Genomic DNA, 16,648 nt, shown 5'->3' on the forward strand with positions numbered 1-16,648 from the left:
GCACCCACAACCTGCTAATTTTTAAATTTTTTTGTAAAGAGGGGGTCTCGCTATATTGCCCAGGCTGGTCTCTTTTTCCTTCTTACTAGAAAATTTCTACCTCCCTTCCAAGAATCTCAACTTATACTTGGTTCTTTCAATGCATGGTTAGTAACTGTCAACTAAGGACTGAAAGTATTTTCTGTCCTTGAGCCATGCCTATGGCTCTTCATCTGGGGGGGCAGAACTCTTTAACTGAGTATAATGAACACCTCATAGATTACATTTCTAGACAAAATTTTTAACCAATGCCAACAATGTCCACAGAGAAAAATTAGACTGCATTAACTTTTATTACTACTTGTTTAACACAGATTTACTTGTTTTAGACAAGTAAGAATTTATAGAATCTATGCTTTATTGCACTATATAGAAACTAAAAATGCAGTTATACTGATGTAGTGCAGTTTGTGGGAAATCAGGGATGGTGTTCTCCAGAATACATGAAGATTCTCAGTGAATGTTGCAAGGAATCACGAAAGAGATCTTTGGTCCAAAGAAGACGTCTCTGAAAGAAAGTAGAGCATCAATTAAATTCACCTTAAGGCTAAGATATTAGTCAGTCTTTTCTAGGTTAAAAATAGACAGTGATTTCCAGGATTTCAGTTATGATTATTCTTTTTAGGTGACTAAAATGTAAAGAGATGTGTGGGAGGACTTGCCACAGAAGCAACAAAGACCAAGAAGGTTATTGATTTGTCTCCTTTCCCCCCATTTGCCATTGATATCATGCTATCGTTTATCTATGAAGAAAAAGAAATATTAGGTAATTTCAAAACTTTATGGCCATGTATACAATTTCATGTCTCTTATATGGGGATAGGCCATGAAGTTTAAATCTGCAGTCAGGAAACAGAAGATTCAACATTTCTTGTTTATTAAATAAATTTCTAGGTTTTGTGGGGAAAGGAGAAATGTTACAAAGCTACTCAACTTTCCCTGGCTGAAAAGATCACATAAAGTAATATATAAAAATGCATGGAATAATACAAAATTATATACAGATGCATGGTGATATTATAATTATGGCTTATTAGAAATATACTTAGTATTTCTCTTTGATTTTCCCAAAATCAAGTACATCCACACTGCTGTTCTCATCCATTAACAGAGATAATCACAAAATTATATCATAATATAAATGTAAGTCCATTTCAGTAAACTGTTTTCAAGTCATACAAAAAAAGCAAACATGGCATTTTAATATTATTTGGCATTTCATTTATGTAGTACAGGAAAAATTGTCACTTCATGAGATTAATTAATTCAAGTTCTTGGCATCATTATTTAGTGCAGTGATTCTTAAACTTTACTGTGCATTAGAATCACCTGGCAGGTTTGTTAAAGCATAATTGCTGGGTCCCAGCCTGGTGCTGTGGCTCACACCTGTAATCCCAGCACTTTGAGAGGCTGAGGCTGGCGGATCACGAGGTCAGGAGATCGAGACCATCCTGATTAACACAGTGAAACCCCCTCTCTACTGAAAAAATACAAAAAAAAAAAAAAAATTATCTGGGCGTGGTGGCAGGCGCGTGTAGTCCCAGCTACTCGGGAGGCTGAGGCAGGAGAATGGCGTGAACCTGGGAGGCAGAGCTTGCAGTGAGCCGAGATTGCACCACTGTACTCCAACCTGAGCAACAGAATGAGACTCCGTCTCAAAAAAAAAAAACATAATTCCTGGGTCCTACCTCCAGAGTTTTTTGATTTAGTAGGTCTGGGGTGGAGTCCAAGGGATGGATATGCAATTTTAAAAACTCAGGTGATGCTGAAGTTGCTGTTCTGGGAACCACACTTTGAGAGCCAGCTGGCTTGGTAGATGAAAAATCTGTTCTGAATCAGAACACATGAGTTCTAATCTCAGTGTTGATATTAGCTAGTTATGTGGGATAGTACTGGTCATTTCAACTCTCTGCACCTTTCCTTGGTAAGATGGTTATATCTACCTTTTCTATTTCACAGATTTCTTAGAAGGATGAAAATATGATGATATCTGTTGAAAGTAATTTGAAAAAGCTAATTTCAGTATGAAATATCCAAGATCATGGGATTTGAAAGATTCCTCAATAACCAGGGGGAAATGATTTTAAAATCAAGAACTAAAAATATTTATTAATTTGTCTACCATCATTTTACACCTTTTTTTTTTCTTTTTTTTTTGAGGTTAAGCCTTGCTTTGTCGCCCAGGCTGGAGTGCGATGGCATGATCTAGGCTCACTGCAACCTCCTCCTCCTGGGTTCAAGTGATTCTCCTGTCTCAGCCTACCAAGTAGCTGGGATTACAGGTGTGTGCCACCATGCCTGGCTAATTTTTTTTTTGTATTTTTATAGAGATGGGGTTTCACCATGTATGCTTGTATTTTAAGTACAAAACGATAGTAGATAAATCAATAAATATTTATACTTAAAATATAAGTAGAAAACAATGGTAGATAAATTGTCTTGAACTTCTATCTAGTTCATTTCTGGTTAACTTACACATAGAACTAGAAATTTATTTTTGACCATTACTAAACTTTTCTGTTCAGTGAATTGATCCATTTGTTGAGTTTTTGTTTTTTGGGGTTTTGTTGTTGTTGTTGTTGTTGTTGTTGTTGTTGTTGTTGTTGTTTTTGAGATGGAGTTTCACTCTTGTCGCCAAGCTGGAGTGCAATGGTGCGATCTCGGCTCACTGCAATCTCAGCCTTCCCGGTTCAAGCGATTCTCCTGCCTCAGCTTCCTGAGTAGCTGGGATTACAGGCACGTGCCACCGCGCCCAGCAAATTTTGTATTTTTAGGAGAAATGGGGTTTCACCGTTTTGGCCAGGCTGGTCTCGAACTCCTGATCTCAGCCTGATCTGCCCAACTCAGCCTCCCAAAGTGCTGGGATTACAGGCATGAGCCACCGGGCCCAGCCTCACTGGGATCTGTTATCTAAAACCTTTTATTGGTTTTCAAGTTTGTTTAAGATTTCAACCTTGAGCTTGACTTCTGCTACTGGTAGATTTGTGTGTGTGTGTGGTAAAAATCAGATGGGGAGTTTAGAATTTAATAGATTGAAATATTATTTTCTGGATTTTATTTACTTTTATTAAACTCAGCTAAATTCCCTTGAACTTTCATTTAAATGAAAGCATTTAGTTCTTTACACAATAGTGATTATTCTAGAAAAGAGCTGGGATTTGAACAGGATTTTACTAAAAGGGTTATTAATTTCAGCAAACCTATTATGAAGATGTAGCTAAAAGTTGTTCTGCATACATTTCCGGGCAATACACTTTGTGATTTCATTCTTACTTTGGGCAGCAGAGCAGTTCACTGAAGTTGCAGTAACAGATCATCTCACATCCCTTCCCATCCCAGAAATGATCCTGGACATTGACATCAATCTCTGTCAGGTCAGCTACTCCTTCAGGAAGGTTGTGACAGTTGCGATCTTTTAGTATCTTTCTGTAGCAAGAGAGGCGATTTGTAGGCATGGCTTGAACTCCTAGCAGCAAAGTTAGCCCAATGATGAAAACAAGTACCATCAATTTCATTTTGGCTTTTGGCCCTAAAATAGAAGAAAGACCAAAATGTGTCAATGTTTGTTTTTTAGAGATAGAATTCATCTGAATGAAGTTCTGTAGCATGCTTATAAACTCTTGGCTAGAAAGAATGGGAGTTAGCCTTTTCTACAATCCTGTTTGTGCTTCTCAAAGTATAGTTTTATGACCATCTATAATAAAAAACCATTTGGAATATTTGTTAAAAATCAAATGCTCAGGCTTCTGGGCCAGGCACAGTGGCTCATGCCTGTAATCTCAGTGTGGGAGGCTGATGTACAAGGATTGCTTGAGCCCAGGAGTTTGAGACCAATCTGAGCAACATAGTGAGACCCTGTCTCTACAAAAAATTAAAAAATTAGCCAGGCATGCTGGCGTGTGCCTGTAGTCCTGCCAGCTACTCCGGATCACTTGAGCCCAGGAGTCTAAGGCTGCAGTGAACCATGATTGTGCCACTGCTCTACTGGGGGTGGCAGAGTGAGACCTTGATACACACACACATACACACACACACAGTCACACACATGCTGTAGGCAGGGAGGAGGTGTTGGTGAGAGCTGGAATCTGCATTTAAGAAGTACCCAAAGCCATATATATTTTGAACATTCAGTAGAGAACACCTGCTTTTTAAGGTGGTATAAACTCAGGAAAATTTCTAGAACAAGTAACATAATTGAATACAGTGGTTCTTTACCTTACATTATGTTACATCCTAACAACATTGTCAAAGAAGCTGGGTCCCCTCCTGACAGAAACAAAAAACCCATTTATGTTGATAACGACAGATGGTAGTGTACAGATATATTTATAGTTTGATTGTTTTTTAACTTCCAGAAGTATTTTAATACCCATTGTTGCAAATTTTTAGTAACGTTTGGATTTGTATCCCACATAGACTACTTCATCTTAGCTGCACTTGAAAACGAAGGCTTGAATTCCTGCCTTATAATTATCTAGCCTACCATGAACCCCTACCATGATGGGGAACTCATTATTGACTAAGTCAACATATCCCACTGATACATTTCTAACATTTCCCTTATTGTAAAATAGTTTTCTATAGCTTCCACCCACCAATCCTAGTTTGAACCCTGAAGTCATACCAACAATTCTAATTTCTCTTCTAGGAGATAATTTTTCAAGTACAGGATTTGTATAGAACTATAGAATATTAAGTATCTACCTAATTAGACTTCTCTGGTTTCTATATTGGATGTGAAGAAAATGGAGACTATCGTAGTAAAGGAAGAATAGCAAAATCGTGGAGGAACCAGAATTAGAATCTAGAGCCATTCAGATTTTATCTCATTAACAGGTGCCAAAGTATCTTTCCCTCCTTGGAAAGAGGGAAAACAGATAGAGGATATTTCTCTTTGGATATTGTACTTGGAAAGAAAACAATATTGTGGAATAGCCAGACGTAGTGGCTCATACCTGTAATCCCAGCACTTTGGGAGGCCGAAGCCAGCAGATCACCTGAGGTCAGGAGTTCAAAACCAGCCTGCCCAACATGGCGAAACCCTGTCTCTACTAAATATACAAAAATTAGCGAGACATGGTGGCGTGCACCTGTAATCCCAGCTACTTGAGAATGGCTTGAACCTGGGAGACAAAGGTTGCAGTGAGCCAAGATCAAGCCACTGCACTCCAGCCTGCGTGACAGAGCGAGACTCCATCTCAGAAAAAAAGAAAAGAAAACAGTATTGTGGAATGGAAATTTTTGGTATGAAGTTTTTAGTGATTAGGTATATTTTAAAGGTAAATCATTTTAGATAAGATCATTGATTTTTAAATAAATACATTTATTGCTTTTTTTTTTTCCTTTAGATTAGAAACAAAGTATTTCTTCCTACTCCTAAGTGTTTCAGATTTTCTTTGTCTCACATTCTAATTTGAGTTAGCCATTTTTGGCTTTGGCTGTACATTTCCTTAGAATTATCAATATCCAATTTAATTCCTACCTCCAAACATTAGTGAAAGAAAAGGCTAAAATGAGATCTACTTCATTTTATATATTTTCAGGTTTAATGGAGCAAGACATTGTAGTGTTACAGTGCATCACAATCCAGCATATATAAATAATATCTTCCAATGGGCTTTTTGTAGGTCATGGTTTAAGTGACCGAATATGATTGATCATGGAGAATTTTCTGTATGTACTTGAGAAGAATGTGTATTCTTCTGCTGTTGACCTGAATGTTCTATATATGTCTGTTAGGTCCATTTGATCTATACTGGTGTTGAAGTCCACTCTTTCTTTGTTGATTTTCTGTCTGGTTATTCTATCCGTTACTAAAAGTGGAGTATTGCAGTTTCCTACTATTACTGTGTTGCTGTCTATTTCTTATTTTAGTTCTGTCAATATTTGTTTTATATATTTATGTGCTCTGATGTTGGTTGTGTATATAATTGTTATAGCTTGCTGGTGGTTAACCCTTTCATCATTATATTTTCTTCTTTGTCTCTTGTGACAGTTTTCTACTTATAGTCTATTTTGTCAGATATAAAATAGTCCACTCTGCTTTCTTTTAGTTACCATATGCATGGAATATATTTTTTCATTTCTTTACGTTCAGCTTGTGTGTCCTTAAATGTTAAGTAAGTCACTTGCAGAAATCATATAGTTATATAATGATTTTTTTCTTTCAGCAACCCTAAGTCTTTTGATTGGAGAGTTTAATCCATTTACACTTAAAGTAATAATTGATAGGGAATAATTCACTATTGCCATTTAGCTTATTGTTTCTAGTTGTCTTGTAGTTCTTTGGTGCTTTTTCCCCTGCCTTGTCTTCCTTTGTGTTTTGTTGGTTGTTGTTTTCTTCTCCTCCTTCCTCCTTCCTCCTCCCTCCTCCCTCCTTTTTCCTCCCCCCTCCCTCCCTCCCTCTCCTCCTCCTCCTCCTCCTTCTTCTTCTCCTTTTCCTCATATGCTTTGATTCCTTTCTCTTTTGTGTAAACTGCTATAGGTATTTCCATTGTGGTTACCATGAGGCTTACATAAAATATTTTATAATTGGCCAGGCACAGTGGCTAACACCTGTAATCCCAGCACTTTGGGAGCCCGAGGCAGGTGGATCATGAGGTCAGGAGATCGAGACTATCCTGGCTAACACAGTGAAACCCCTTCTCTACTAAAAATACAAAAATTAGCTGGGCGTGGTGGCGGGTGCCTGTAGCCCCAGCTACTTGGGAAACTGAGGCAGGAGAATCGCTTGAACCCAGGAGGCAGAGGTTGTAGTGAGCCGAGATCAGCGCCACTGCACTTCAGCCTGGGTGATAGAGAGAGACTCCATCTCAAAAAAAAAAAAAAATTTATAATTATAAGTCTGTTTTGAGGTGATAACAACTTAACTTCAATCACATACAAAAACTCTACTCTTTTAATTCTCTCTCACCACACTATGTTATTGATGTCACAATTTACATCTATTTATATTGTGTATACATAGACATATTTTAAATTATAGTTATTTTAATACTTTTGTCTTTTAACTTTTATGCTAGAATTAAATGGAATTTAACCACCATCATTTTAGTAATATAGTAGTCAGTATTTGTATATACACTTATCTTTATCAATGAGTTTCATATTTTCTTATGCTATTTTGTTGCATTTAACAATAAAGATGTATAGAGGATTTCCTTATAATTAAAAGGAAACCTTTTTCTTCTATTATGGTCTTTGTATATGTTGCTCTCTCTACCAGGAATGTTCTTTTTTTGGCTGTTTTGACTTTTAGGTCTCAGTTTAAATGTCATTCCTTCCATGGCCTTTCAATCTAAGGTAGTTTCAACCTTATTCTTTCATAGTGTCCTTTTCTTTTCCTTAATGATATTTATCACAATTTAAATTATATATTTGTGAATTTACTCATTTTATGTCTGTCATTCTCATTAGACCAAAGGCTCCACGACAGCAATTTATTTTGTTCACTACCATACACCAGTGGCTAATACGATGCTTGGCGCATACTTGAAAATGAATGCTTTTCCAAAAACATATTTTTTATTCTAGGCAAGAGCCTACAGAGGTTTTATGTTGTCTGAAAGAATATGTGGACTTCTTAGGACTAATCTGAGGCCTTCCTTTCACTTTGTCTCCACATCTATCATTCATTCCTGTTCAGCTAGCCAGGCAGTCAAGCCACTCATCTCTTTAATCATATGTATGTGTCTCTGCCTTGTTGTTCCTTCTCACCCCTTCCCTTGATATTAATTTCTGACCAAAGCATCCATGAAGGACAAACCTCACACTCATATCTTCTAAGAATCCTTCCCTGATTCCAGACAATACTACTCTCATAGCTCCCTTGCTCTATGTGCCCAAAGCACTTATGTATAATCTGTCCTACAAGAACTGTGAATTTGAGTAAATAATGCCTTGTCATTGTCAACATTTTTATAAGCTGGTTAACCATTTGGAGAATATGACTACAATTGAATATGGGGAGTGGGAAATTCAGAAAGCTGATTAATTATTTAGTGAATTGGTTATTATGTGAATTTACCTATAGCCAAGGAGGAAGATTGGGAACAATCATAAAGGGCCTAGAAGATATGATAAAGAGTTCAGATTGTATTGAGTATATTAAGAAGCCATTGGAAGATTTTGACAGAACAGTAGCATGATCTGATTTATGCCTTTTTAAAAAATCCCTGGCTGGTCTGTGAAGATGTATTGTGGTGGGACAAGATTGGAAATAGAAGAAAAGAGGCTTTTGGTGAGAACCAATGGGAGATATGAGGCAAGAGGGAAAGAATCAAGGATGATTCTTGGGTTTTTGGCTTGAATGGTGTTGCCATTTGTTCAACTGAGGAAGAATTGGAAGGAGCCAATTTTGGCAGGAATCCAGGAATGAGGTTTTAGACAAGTTAGATTTGAGATGCCTATTAGATATCCAAGTGAAGATGTTGAGTAGGCAGTTGAATGTGAGTCTAAAAATCAGGGCTGGAAATACAAATTTGAGAGCAATCAGGATATTTATTGATAGTATCTATAGCTATGGGTCTGGCAGGGCAGTAAGGGTAGACCCTGCAGAGATGAGGCAAAGGGCTGAGGCCAGGACAATTCAATATTCAGAGGACTGGAAGAAGAGATGCTAATATCAAGTCAGCAAGTATTGTAACTTCTACTTCTTTTGTATTGAAGAAGAGTGTCTGCTTCGATGCTGAGCTCACAGTAAATGTTCAAAAAACTTCCTTCAGTGAAATGAACAAATAAATTTCTGGAAAAATAAGTAGGTAAATTATCATACCGCATACCTCTTCTATTTTCATGCCAGAGCATAAAATTGTTTTTTTTTTTTTTTTTGCCACAGTCTCAGTCACATACTACAATGGAAAGTTCCACACCTGGCAAGTACCTACTGGTAGTTGTGTGTGTGAGTGTGTGTGAACACATTATAAATTACATGTTTTGGCCAGGCACAGTGGCTCACATCTGTAATCCCAGGACTTTGGGAGGCAGAGGTGGGCAGATCACGAGGTCAAGAGATTGAGACCATCTTCGCCAACATGGTAAAACCCCGACTCTACTAAAAATACAAATATTAGCTGGGAGTGGTGTCATGCTCCTGTAGTCCCAGCTAGTCAGGAGGCTGAGGCAGGAGAATCACTTGAACTGCAAAGGCAGAGGTTGCAGTGAGCTGAGATTGCACTACTGCACTCCAGCCTGGGTGACGGAGCCAGACTCCGTCTCAAATAAATAAAATAAAATAAAATACATGTTTTAAATGCAGAATTCTGTTCTTCCTGTACTTAAGTACAGATAAATAGCTTTAACTATTATTTAGCAAATGGAAACATTTCTGACCCAGTGTGTTCCTGGGATACGTTGGTTGTTGTTTTCATTAAAGAACACCAAACTTAATCCTTGGCAATGCATCAAAACCATATATGTTCAAGTGGTAACAAGAGTGAAATGATTTTGGCCAATTTGAAGCAAATTGGTCTTTTTTTTCTTTTTCGGTTGCGGTACATGTACTTAAAATTCCTCCTGGAGTACACCCAAATTACAAAAGAAAACAAAGTTACATACTAAAAATTAGAAGGAGTGAGCAAGAGAAGCTTAGGTAGTTATCCACTGTTTTCTTAAATTCGATTTTATGTAATTAACATGGTTCCAAATGTTGTATGATACCATTTATATCCTAATAGTGTTGTAAGTTTTAATAGATCATTGCAGGGGATGCAGGATTATGAGCAAGACATTTCCAACTAAACAATAAATCATTGCTACCATCCTTTGGTAGGGAATTGCAAATTTTGATTTCTGTCTGAGGGCATTCAGCACAAGCAAGCTTTTGAATGGCTGGAGTTAAAAGCAGACTTAAAAAGAAAAATTATCTCATTTAATTGCCAAAACTAACAGGACCATGCAGTTTAAGTGTTCAGACATTTATGGTGCAAATGCTCATACAGGCAGCTCATGTCAGTTCTGGGAACTGGTATTAAGAGCAGTGGCGTGAAACAGCGTTGATGAATTAGACAGAAAAGACAGTCCATTCTCGGATTGCTTTCAAAAAAGCAGCAAGAGAGAAGCAAAGCTGCAAAAGCAAATGAAAACTCCAGCCCAGAACTTGACATTTGAAATATCAAAATTATAGTTGGGAGAAATTAAAATTCCTGCCCAGTCTGTGATGTTTTCCATTCATCTTTCTTGGAGGATGAAAACCACTGTTTTTTTAAAGTTCTCTTTTTTTCTTATTAACTGCCTTAGAAGACGTTTTTGTTAGAATGACTGAGTCCTTAGTAGATGTTTTTGTTAGAAGGACTGAGTCCTGAAGTGAAATTTCCCAAAATATGTGTTAAAGAACAGAAGTAGTATTAAAAAGTGAATAAGCTACTTAAAGATCCTTAAAACAGATATATCATCTTAAATATCTAAGAAAACTTCATCCATAGAAAAACATAATCCACATCCTCCCTAAAAGTGATCAGGCTTTTAGAGCATGCCAGAAGATGATATTAATATTCAGTCTTGCATCATTCTCCTTCTTTTCCTGGACACAGTAAATCATCATCGCTGGAGAAAAGGACCAGCATTTGGGAGAGCTTTTCAAAGCCTGTGTAACTAAGTTAAGGAATTTTAAAGAGGAATTTTTCTAAGTCTCAGAGGGAAAAAGTGTTCCCTTTATATTAGCAGTACAGACACTGTTGTGTTCCAAGAGTGGACACCAAGGATGAATTCAATGAATTCCCTCTTTGTGTCACACATTTGTACCAGTTTCTTTTCAGGAATCAGGATTTTTAAAAGCAAAAAACATTGGCTTTCTTAGATGTTGCAGTTAACTTCATGTAGTATAGGTAATACAGCTGCAGCATTTAAAACAATCTTATATACTTCGTCATCCTCACATAGTTCTGAGGACTGGGATAAGTCCTGTTGTGTGGGAAAACATTCAGAGTGAATTTGGGCATTCAATAAATGACAGTGAAGAATCTGCCTCTTTTTAAACCTATAATGAAATGACATTCCTCGCCAAGAAATATATATTTTCTGTTCTCTTTTAATCTGATTATTTGCCTTTCTACTAGGAAGCATCATATTTTTCAAAGTGCCTGCACCATCTCCTCAGAGGATCTCTGTCTTTTTCTTCTGACTCAACACATACATACATTTCTGCTCTAATCTACAGTAATAGTTTGGAGTAAAACAACTGACATAAGATTTTTTTAAAAGAAAAAATTACATACCTTTTTCTTCTTTCCTTTTGGTCTTCTTGGCAGAGGATGCTTCTTAAATGCTCACACTCACTGGGTGAGTTTGAGCAAAAGGAGAAGAGAAGAGGTGCTGGAAGGAGCTTCTTTACAAATGAACCTTTGTCTGCCTTGTCTCTGGCCTGGGATCGACAGACTCGCTGCTTCAGCCAGGACTGCGGGGAGGAGGGGAGTGGAAGGAGAGGAGGCTGCAAGAACTACCTCCTTTGGAAGTGTTCAGTTCGTTCCAAACCAGGCGAGAACGAACTGAACAGCTTCTTTACACAGGGAAATAACTAGTCTATACAAGAACCTCAGGGAGGCAGACTCTGGTAGCAATAAAACATAAAACCTGAGGTATTTTTAAAAGAACACAGAGTGATTTTTCCCTTAAGAAAAGTGTGTGTGTGTGTGTGTGTGTCTGTGTGTGTGTGAGAGAGAGAGAGAGAAAGAGAGAGAAGAGGAAAGTGGGGAATGGCTAGCTGTGCACCTCTTCCCCTTCCACAGTTTTCCTAGCCATCTAGATATCTTACAAATTTTTGGTAGAAGATATGTTCCAATTCACATTCCACCCCTTCCATTTCTCACCCAAAGAGTCATTACGAGTCAATGGTAAGCTAAAATGATGACTAAAAATGAAATGTATTCTGTGTCTTAGAAATAAAGGCACAAAAGAAATTTTATTCTGTTTTCAGCAAACTATACTGGAATTCTAACATCTGTTAACTGTCTTTTAGGTTTTTAAAAAATTGGATTAGGAGTAGTGTTCTGGGAGTTAGAGAGATTATATTGTAATGAAGTTGGAATTATCTAGACAGACAATTGAGGAAAGGGCATTCCAGGTTGAATTACAAAGGCCTGAAGGTGAAAGAGAGGGTGACGCCTTTGGAGATTATAGGTAGTTTCTTGGCTAAAACCAAAGATGGTAGGAGATGAAATCTGAGAGATAAGAAGCAGCAAATTGGTGAAGCACCTCATATGCCATGCTAAAAAAAATTGGATTTTATCCTGAAGATGAATGGAAAGATGATGAAAACATATTAAAAAGGATGAAAAGCCTGACTGTAGTGTGAAACAAGGATGGTTTCCTGGGAGGAAAGGAGACTAAAGACAGAATACTGGCTGTTGCTGTAGTCCAGAAGAGAAGATAGGAAGGAAAACTGAAAAGACTTGATGATCAATGAAGTGTTTATGTTTAGCATAGAGATAGGAAACTTTATTAACTTTCAAAGGCTTGGGTCTTTGGACGATGGTGCTGTTAATCATCTAGAAAAAGAATATAAAAGGAAGAGCTGTTATTCATCTAGGAAAAAGAATACAAAAGTTTTGGCTGGAGGAGTGAGAAAACAGAAATGAGTTAGTTGGTGAATGTTGAGTTTAAGGAACCCTAAATACAATTGAGAATGTTTAGTAGGCAGTTGATTAAATAGACCTGGAGCTTAGGAAAAAGCCTGGTCTAGAGAATTAGTTCATCAACCAATCAACTCAATATCAAATAATCTCAACTAAATAACTAATAGAGTTAGTTATTCAACTAAATGATAGCTGAAGTCATGGTTGTACCACTAAGAAGTTACTGTGGTCTTACTGTGTGCCAGGCATTTCACACATCTGAATGCGTTCACTCTCCTTCCAACCCTGTGAAGTAGGTACTATTATTAGTCCCATTTTATAAATGGGGGGAACATCAGAGATGCCAAGTAACCTGCCCCAAATCACACACACAGCCAGAAAATGGCGAGACCCTGGCAGTGCATTTCTAGTGTCTTTGTTTCCCACCATTTTGCTGTACTGCCCCTTAGAATAGATTATAGAGTTCATGATAGGACTGAGAGCAGAATCATTTAAGGGTTGAGTGGAGAACTGGGAAGGAAACTGATAAGAGGTAGGCAAAGAAGTAGGGGAAAAATTAGGAGAGTGTCATCATGGAAGTTAAAGGAAGAGTATTTCAAGAGAATGGAGGTGAGTGGAAGGCTGCTGATGACAGCAGTGTTGGGAGAACCACACATGCACACCCTGATATGAAGGTAGGCAGAGCAAAGTGAAGGTCAATACAACCAGAAGCAGTTCCAGCCCTGACAGAGGTCAAATCTCTGCTTGGTCTCTATTTCACTGAAGCTGGAGCAAGTGGCATGGACTTCAGGAAGGGAGATGAGAGGTGTGTGCGCAATGGACTGCACATTTCCTTTGCATATTTATAAACAAGTCTGCTGTGAGTCTTACTAAATAAAGATGATGCCATACACAGATGGAGTTAATTTGTTTGTATGATTTAAATGTATAGAAATATGTGAATATGAGGAGGAAAATGGAAACTAGCCTTTATTCCACTTTAAGAGCTATCCGTCCTGTTTACTTCAGGTAGATCTAAACCAGAGGTATGGTGCCAAGGCAAATCAACATTCCCTGTAGATGGATCCTCTCTTTACTCTGTTTTACTCTTATTTTCCTGTGTGTCTAATTCTGTCTAAATTTCCCTTATTGTGTTGCTCATTTTTTCTCCTTGTTTCTGAATTCATAGCTGCTCAAAATAGTTGATTCATTTTTATATCCAGCAACACTGAGATCCATACAATATGCTTGGCGTTGTGCTTATGAATGCTGGCTCTAAGTGGCACACAGCAGCTCTTGGTAATTATCTAATTGTCTCTGGATCATGTTCTGAGCCACTTAGGAAAGTTTTCCCCTAAGAAGCACATTTCGACCCTGGCCTCCAAATCCCTTGTGTTTTCAAACATGTGTTTATTACTAGCTGGACTTCCTATCATTTCTAGGAAGAATTATTAAACATTATCGAACTTATAATTGCTTGTCATTCATCCTGATGTCCATTACATGGAGTTGTCCATTTGAGAAGGAGTTGAATTGCAAACCAAGGCCTGCAATCACAGAGTCTGCCTTTGTGGCTTTTAATTTGTGGCCCAAATCTGAAACCACTCTTTATTTTCCTGTATGTGGAGCCTTAAGGCCTTTTTGTTTTCTTTCCTGATGGGCTGTTACTCAGACCTCTTATCGAACCCGCTTCATGTAGCTTTGAAGACTACCCTGTTTCTTTGAGACGGCCTCAGGAGCCTCCCAAAGTAAACCTTTTATGTGACATAGAGCTTCTATTTTAAGTAAAGCCATCCAAATGTAATGTACACATTTCCAGAAAATAAGTCCAGCTATGTATTTTTATGTGACGATGATGACGATGGTGGTGAGGATGATGATGATAATGATGATGTGTGTGTTTATTTCTAAAGGTATACGTTATCACTCTTAGGTGCAATTAGGTTTGTTAGAAATAGAAAAGCCTCACAAATTAGTGATAAGACTGATTCATGAGTAGAGAAACATTTTATACAGAATTTAAGCAATTACATTCAAAGTACTGAAATTAAATTTGTAAAGGGATCTAATTAGTATTTAAAAAAAACTCCCAAAATTGAAAAATAAAGAAAAACACCAAAAACAGCCAAATCCTACCAATCAGATGAAGTTTCAAGAGATGTCTCAGATACAAATAATTTCAGATATCAGACATCTTAAGCTTGTGAGAAAAAAAAAAAGGAACATGCATTAGTTCTTCCTCTGATGTCCACCTGGGAGCTCATGCATTCGCCCTAATTTAGAATCTGCTGCTCCTCTGTTCCCTGATTGACCCCTTTCTCTCATTTCCCTCAGGCTTGACTCCTTCTGGGCTCATCGAGGCTGGCAGTATGGGGAGAAGCAGCAGCTGATTTCAGCCTTCACAGCTCACATCTTCCCAGAACAGAGGTAGGACTTGTTTTATGTGAGTATCCTTGACAAAAGGGGCCTCAAAATAATTGCACTTATTGAAAACTAACTGACAATATGCTTGTTGAAATAGTGATGAACTGAAGACAAAATTACCTCTTAAAACTACCTTTAAAATCTTTCATCAGTTAAAAAGAAACAAGCTATTTTACTAACTTAACTATGTTTGAACTCAGTAAAAGAGTTTCCTCTTCGATTAAAACTATTTAAAGTTTCCCTTAAGATATCCACTGAACCTGGGACGTTTATGCTTAGACTGTTTTTTGCAAGTGGGTTGAACAACATAACCTCTATTACCCAAACTTAGCTTTATGTAGCTGAAGTGAGACTCAGGAAAACAGATTCTACTGAGGAATCATCAGTGAGGCCCTTGAAGAGACAGCAGAATCACCAAATAGCTGTTGTGTAAGAGGATGAGCTGATGCTACCTCCCCTGCAGGGAGAGAAATGCTTCCATGAGGCATTCATATTGGAATGCAGTTTCGATGGTATGATGTACTTGGGAATGGCTAGGATTCCCAGATGGGCAACCCTGGCTATAATGGGGATAGCCAGGAGAGTCTTCTTGATCAAATGCTTTTAGTCAGAATATCAAACACAAGCTCTCTTTCACCTGGGCATAGAAAGCAAGGCAGCCCCCTTCCCCTGCGCCGCCCCAGGAGTGCTGGGCTTTTTAACAGAATTGATACACAGAGATTGTATCAACATGAGTAACATGATTTTAAATACTGCAGAAATAAAGTCAGAAAAATGAACATCAGGAGAGACCTGTGTCCAAGAAAACTATCCACTTTTAGGAGCCCATGGAATAGTTAGAATGAATGGTAATGTTAATATGAAAATAAACTTTGGCAGGAAAAGAGGCCAAGAAGGAAAAGAACATGAAAATAACCTTTTTAGTTTCCTGGCAGTCTCTGAGGGGCATTGGACTGGTCCATGGAATCATAGCCCAGAGTCCAGCAATAATTTTATGATTTGTTGGAGACAACCTACTCACTTACCAAACCTAGAAAGATGGAAAGATTGACTAAGTGTGTCAACGTGTATTCTTTTGTAGGTCCTGAATTATTGCCCTAATCTTCTCGAAGCTGTTTCACAGAGATAAGCATCTGGTGAGTTGATGATGTTAATGATAATAGCAATGATACTAGTAATAATAATGCTATTAACTGCATTGCCAAGTGTACTAAACATTTTACAAATGTTGTCTTATTTAGTACATGCAACTTACTTACATGAGGTAGTTTCCAGATGGGGGAACTGGGGTTAAAAAAAATTAAGCACTTGGCCAAGATCACACAGTTGATAAATAGTGGAGCACAAACTGGAAACCAAGACAAAACTGTGCTCTCAGCCCGCTGCCACAATAAATAGTAAAAAAAAAAAAAAATAGAATGAGAAATTGGAGAACCTAAAATAACAGTACCTTTTTAAAAAATTGTAGCCCATAATTTGAGTGTGCATGAATCACACCTGCTCTCTGTGAGCCACAGAGTCCTCTCTCTTTTACTCTGTTTCCTCCATCCATCTTCTGTTCATATTTGACTTGAAGCAGTTCTTACATGGACAGTCAGAAACTTAAATCAGCTGAATGGTGTTTTCTACAAAGTCAG

The 16,648-nt window shown here is 37.7% G+C and overlaps 1 protein-coding gene and 1 long non-coding RNA gene across 2 annotated transcripts; one reads left to right on the forward strand and one right to left on the reverse strand.

Moving 5' to 3' along the window:
• Nucleotides 1-313: 313 nt before the first annotated feature.
• On the reverse strand, nucleotides 314-12,199 carry SCRG1 (stimulator of chondrogenesis 1). Its single transcript, XM_033215707.1, has 3 exons — nucleotides 11,253-12,199; nucleotides 3,313-3,568; nucleotides 314-547 (listed from the first exon to the last, which is right to left on the reverse strand). Exons 2-3 carry the CDS (start codon nucleotides 3,552-3,554, stop codon nucleotides 493-495), a joined length of 297 nt encoding a protein of 98 aa, XP_033071598.1. The 5' UTR covers nucleotides 3,555-3,568; nucleotides 11,253-12,199; the 3' UTR covers nucleotides 314-492.
• Nucleotides 12,200-13,558: 1,359 nt separating this feature from the next.
• Nucleotides 13,559-16,425, forward strand: LOC117086136. The gene is made up of 2 exons (XR_004438213.1): nucleotides 13,559-15,014; nucleotides 16,093-16,425. It is a non-coding gene; the product is annotated as an uncharacterized LOC117086136 (long non-coding RNA).
• Nucleotides 16,426-16,648: the final 223 nt, after the last annotated feature.

The sequence above is a fragment of the Trachypithecus francoisi genome, unplaced genomic scaffold (genome assembly GCF_009764315.1).
Source record: "Trachypithecus francoisi isolate TF-2019V2 unplaced genomic scaffold, Tfra_2.0 Lachesis_group1, whole genome shotgun sequence".
Classification (NCBI taxonomy): domain Eukaryota; kingdom Metazoa; phylum Chordata; class Mammalia; order Primates; family Cercopithecidae; genus Trachypithecus; species Trachypithecus francoisi.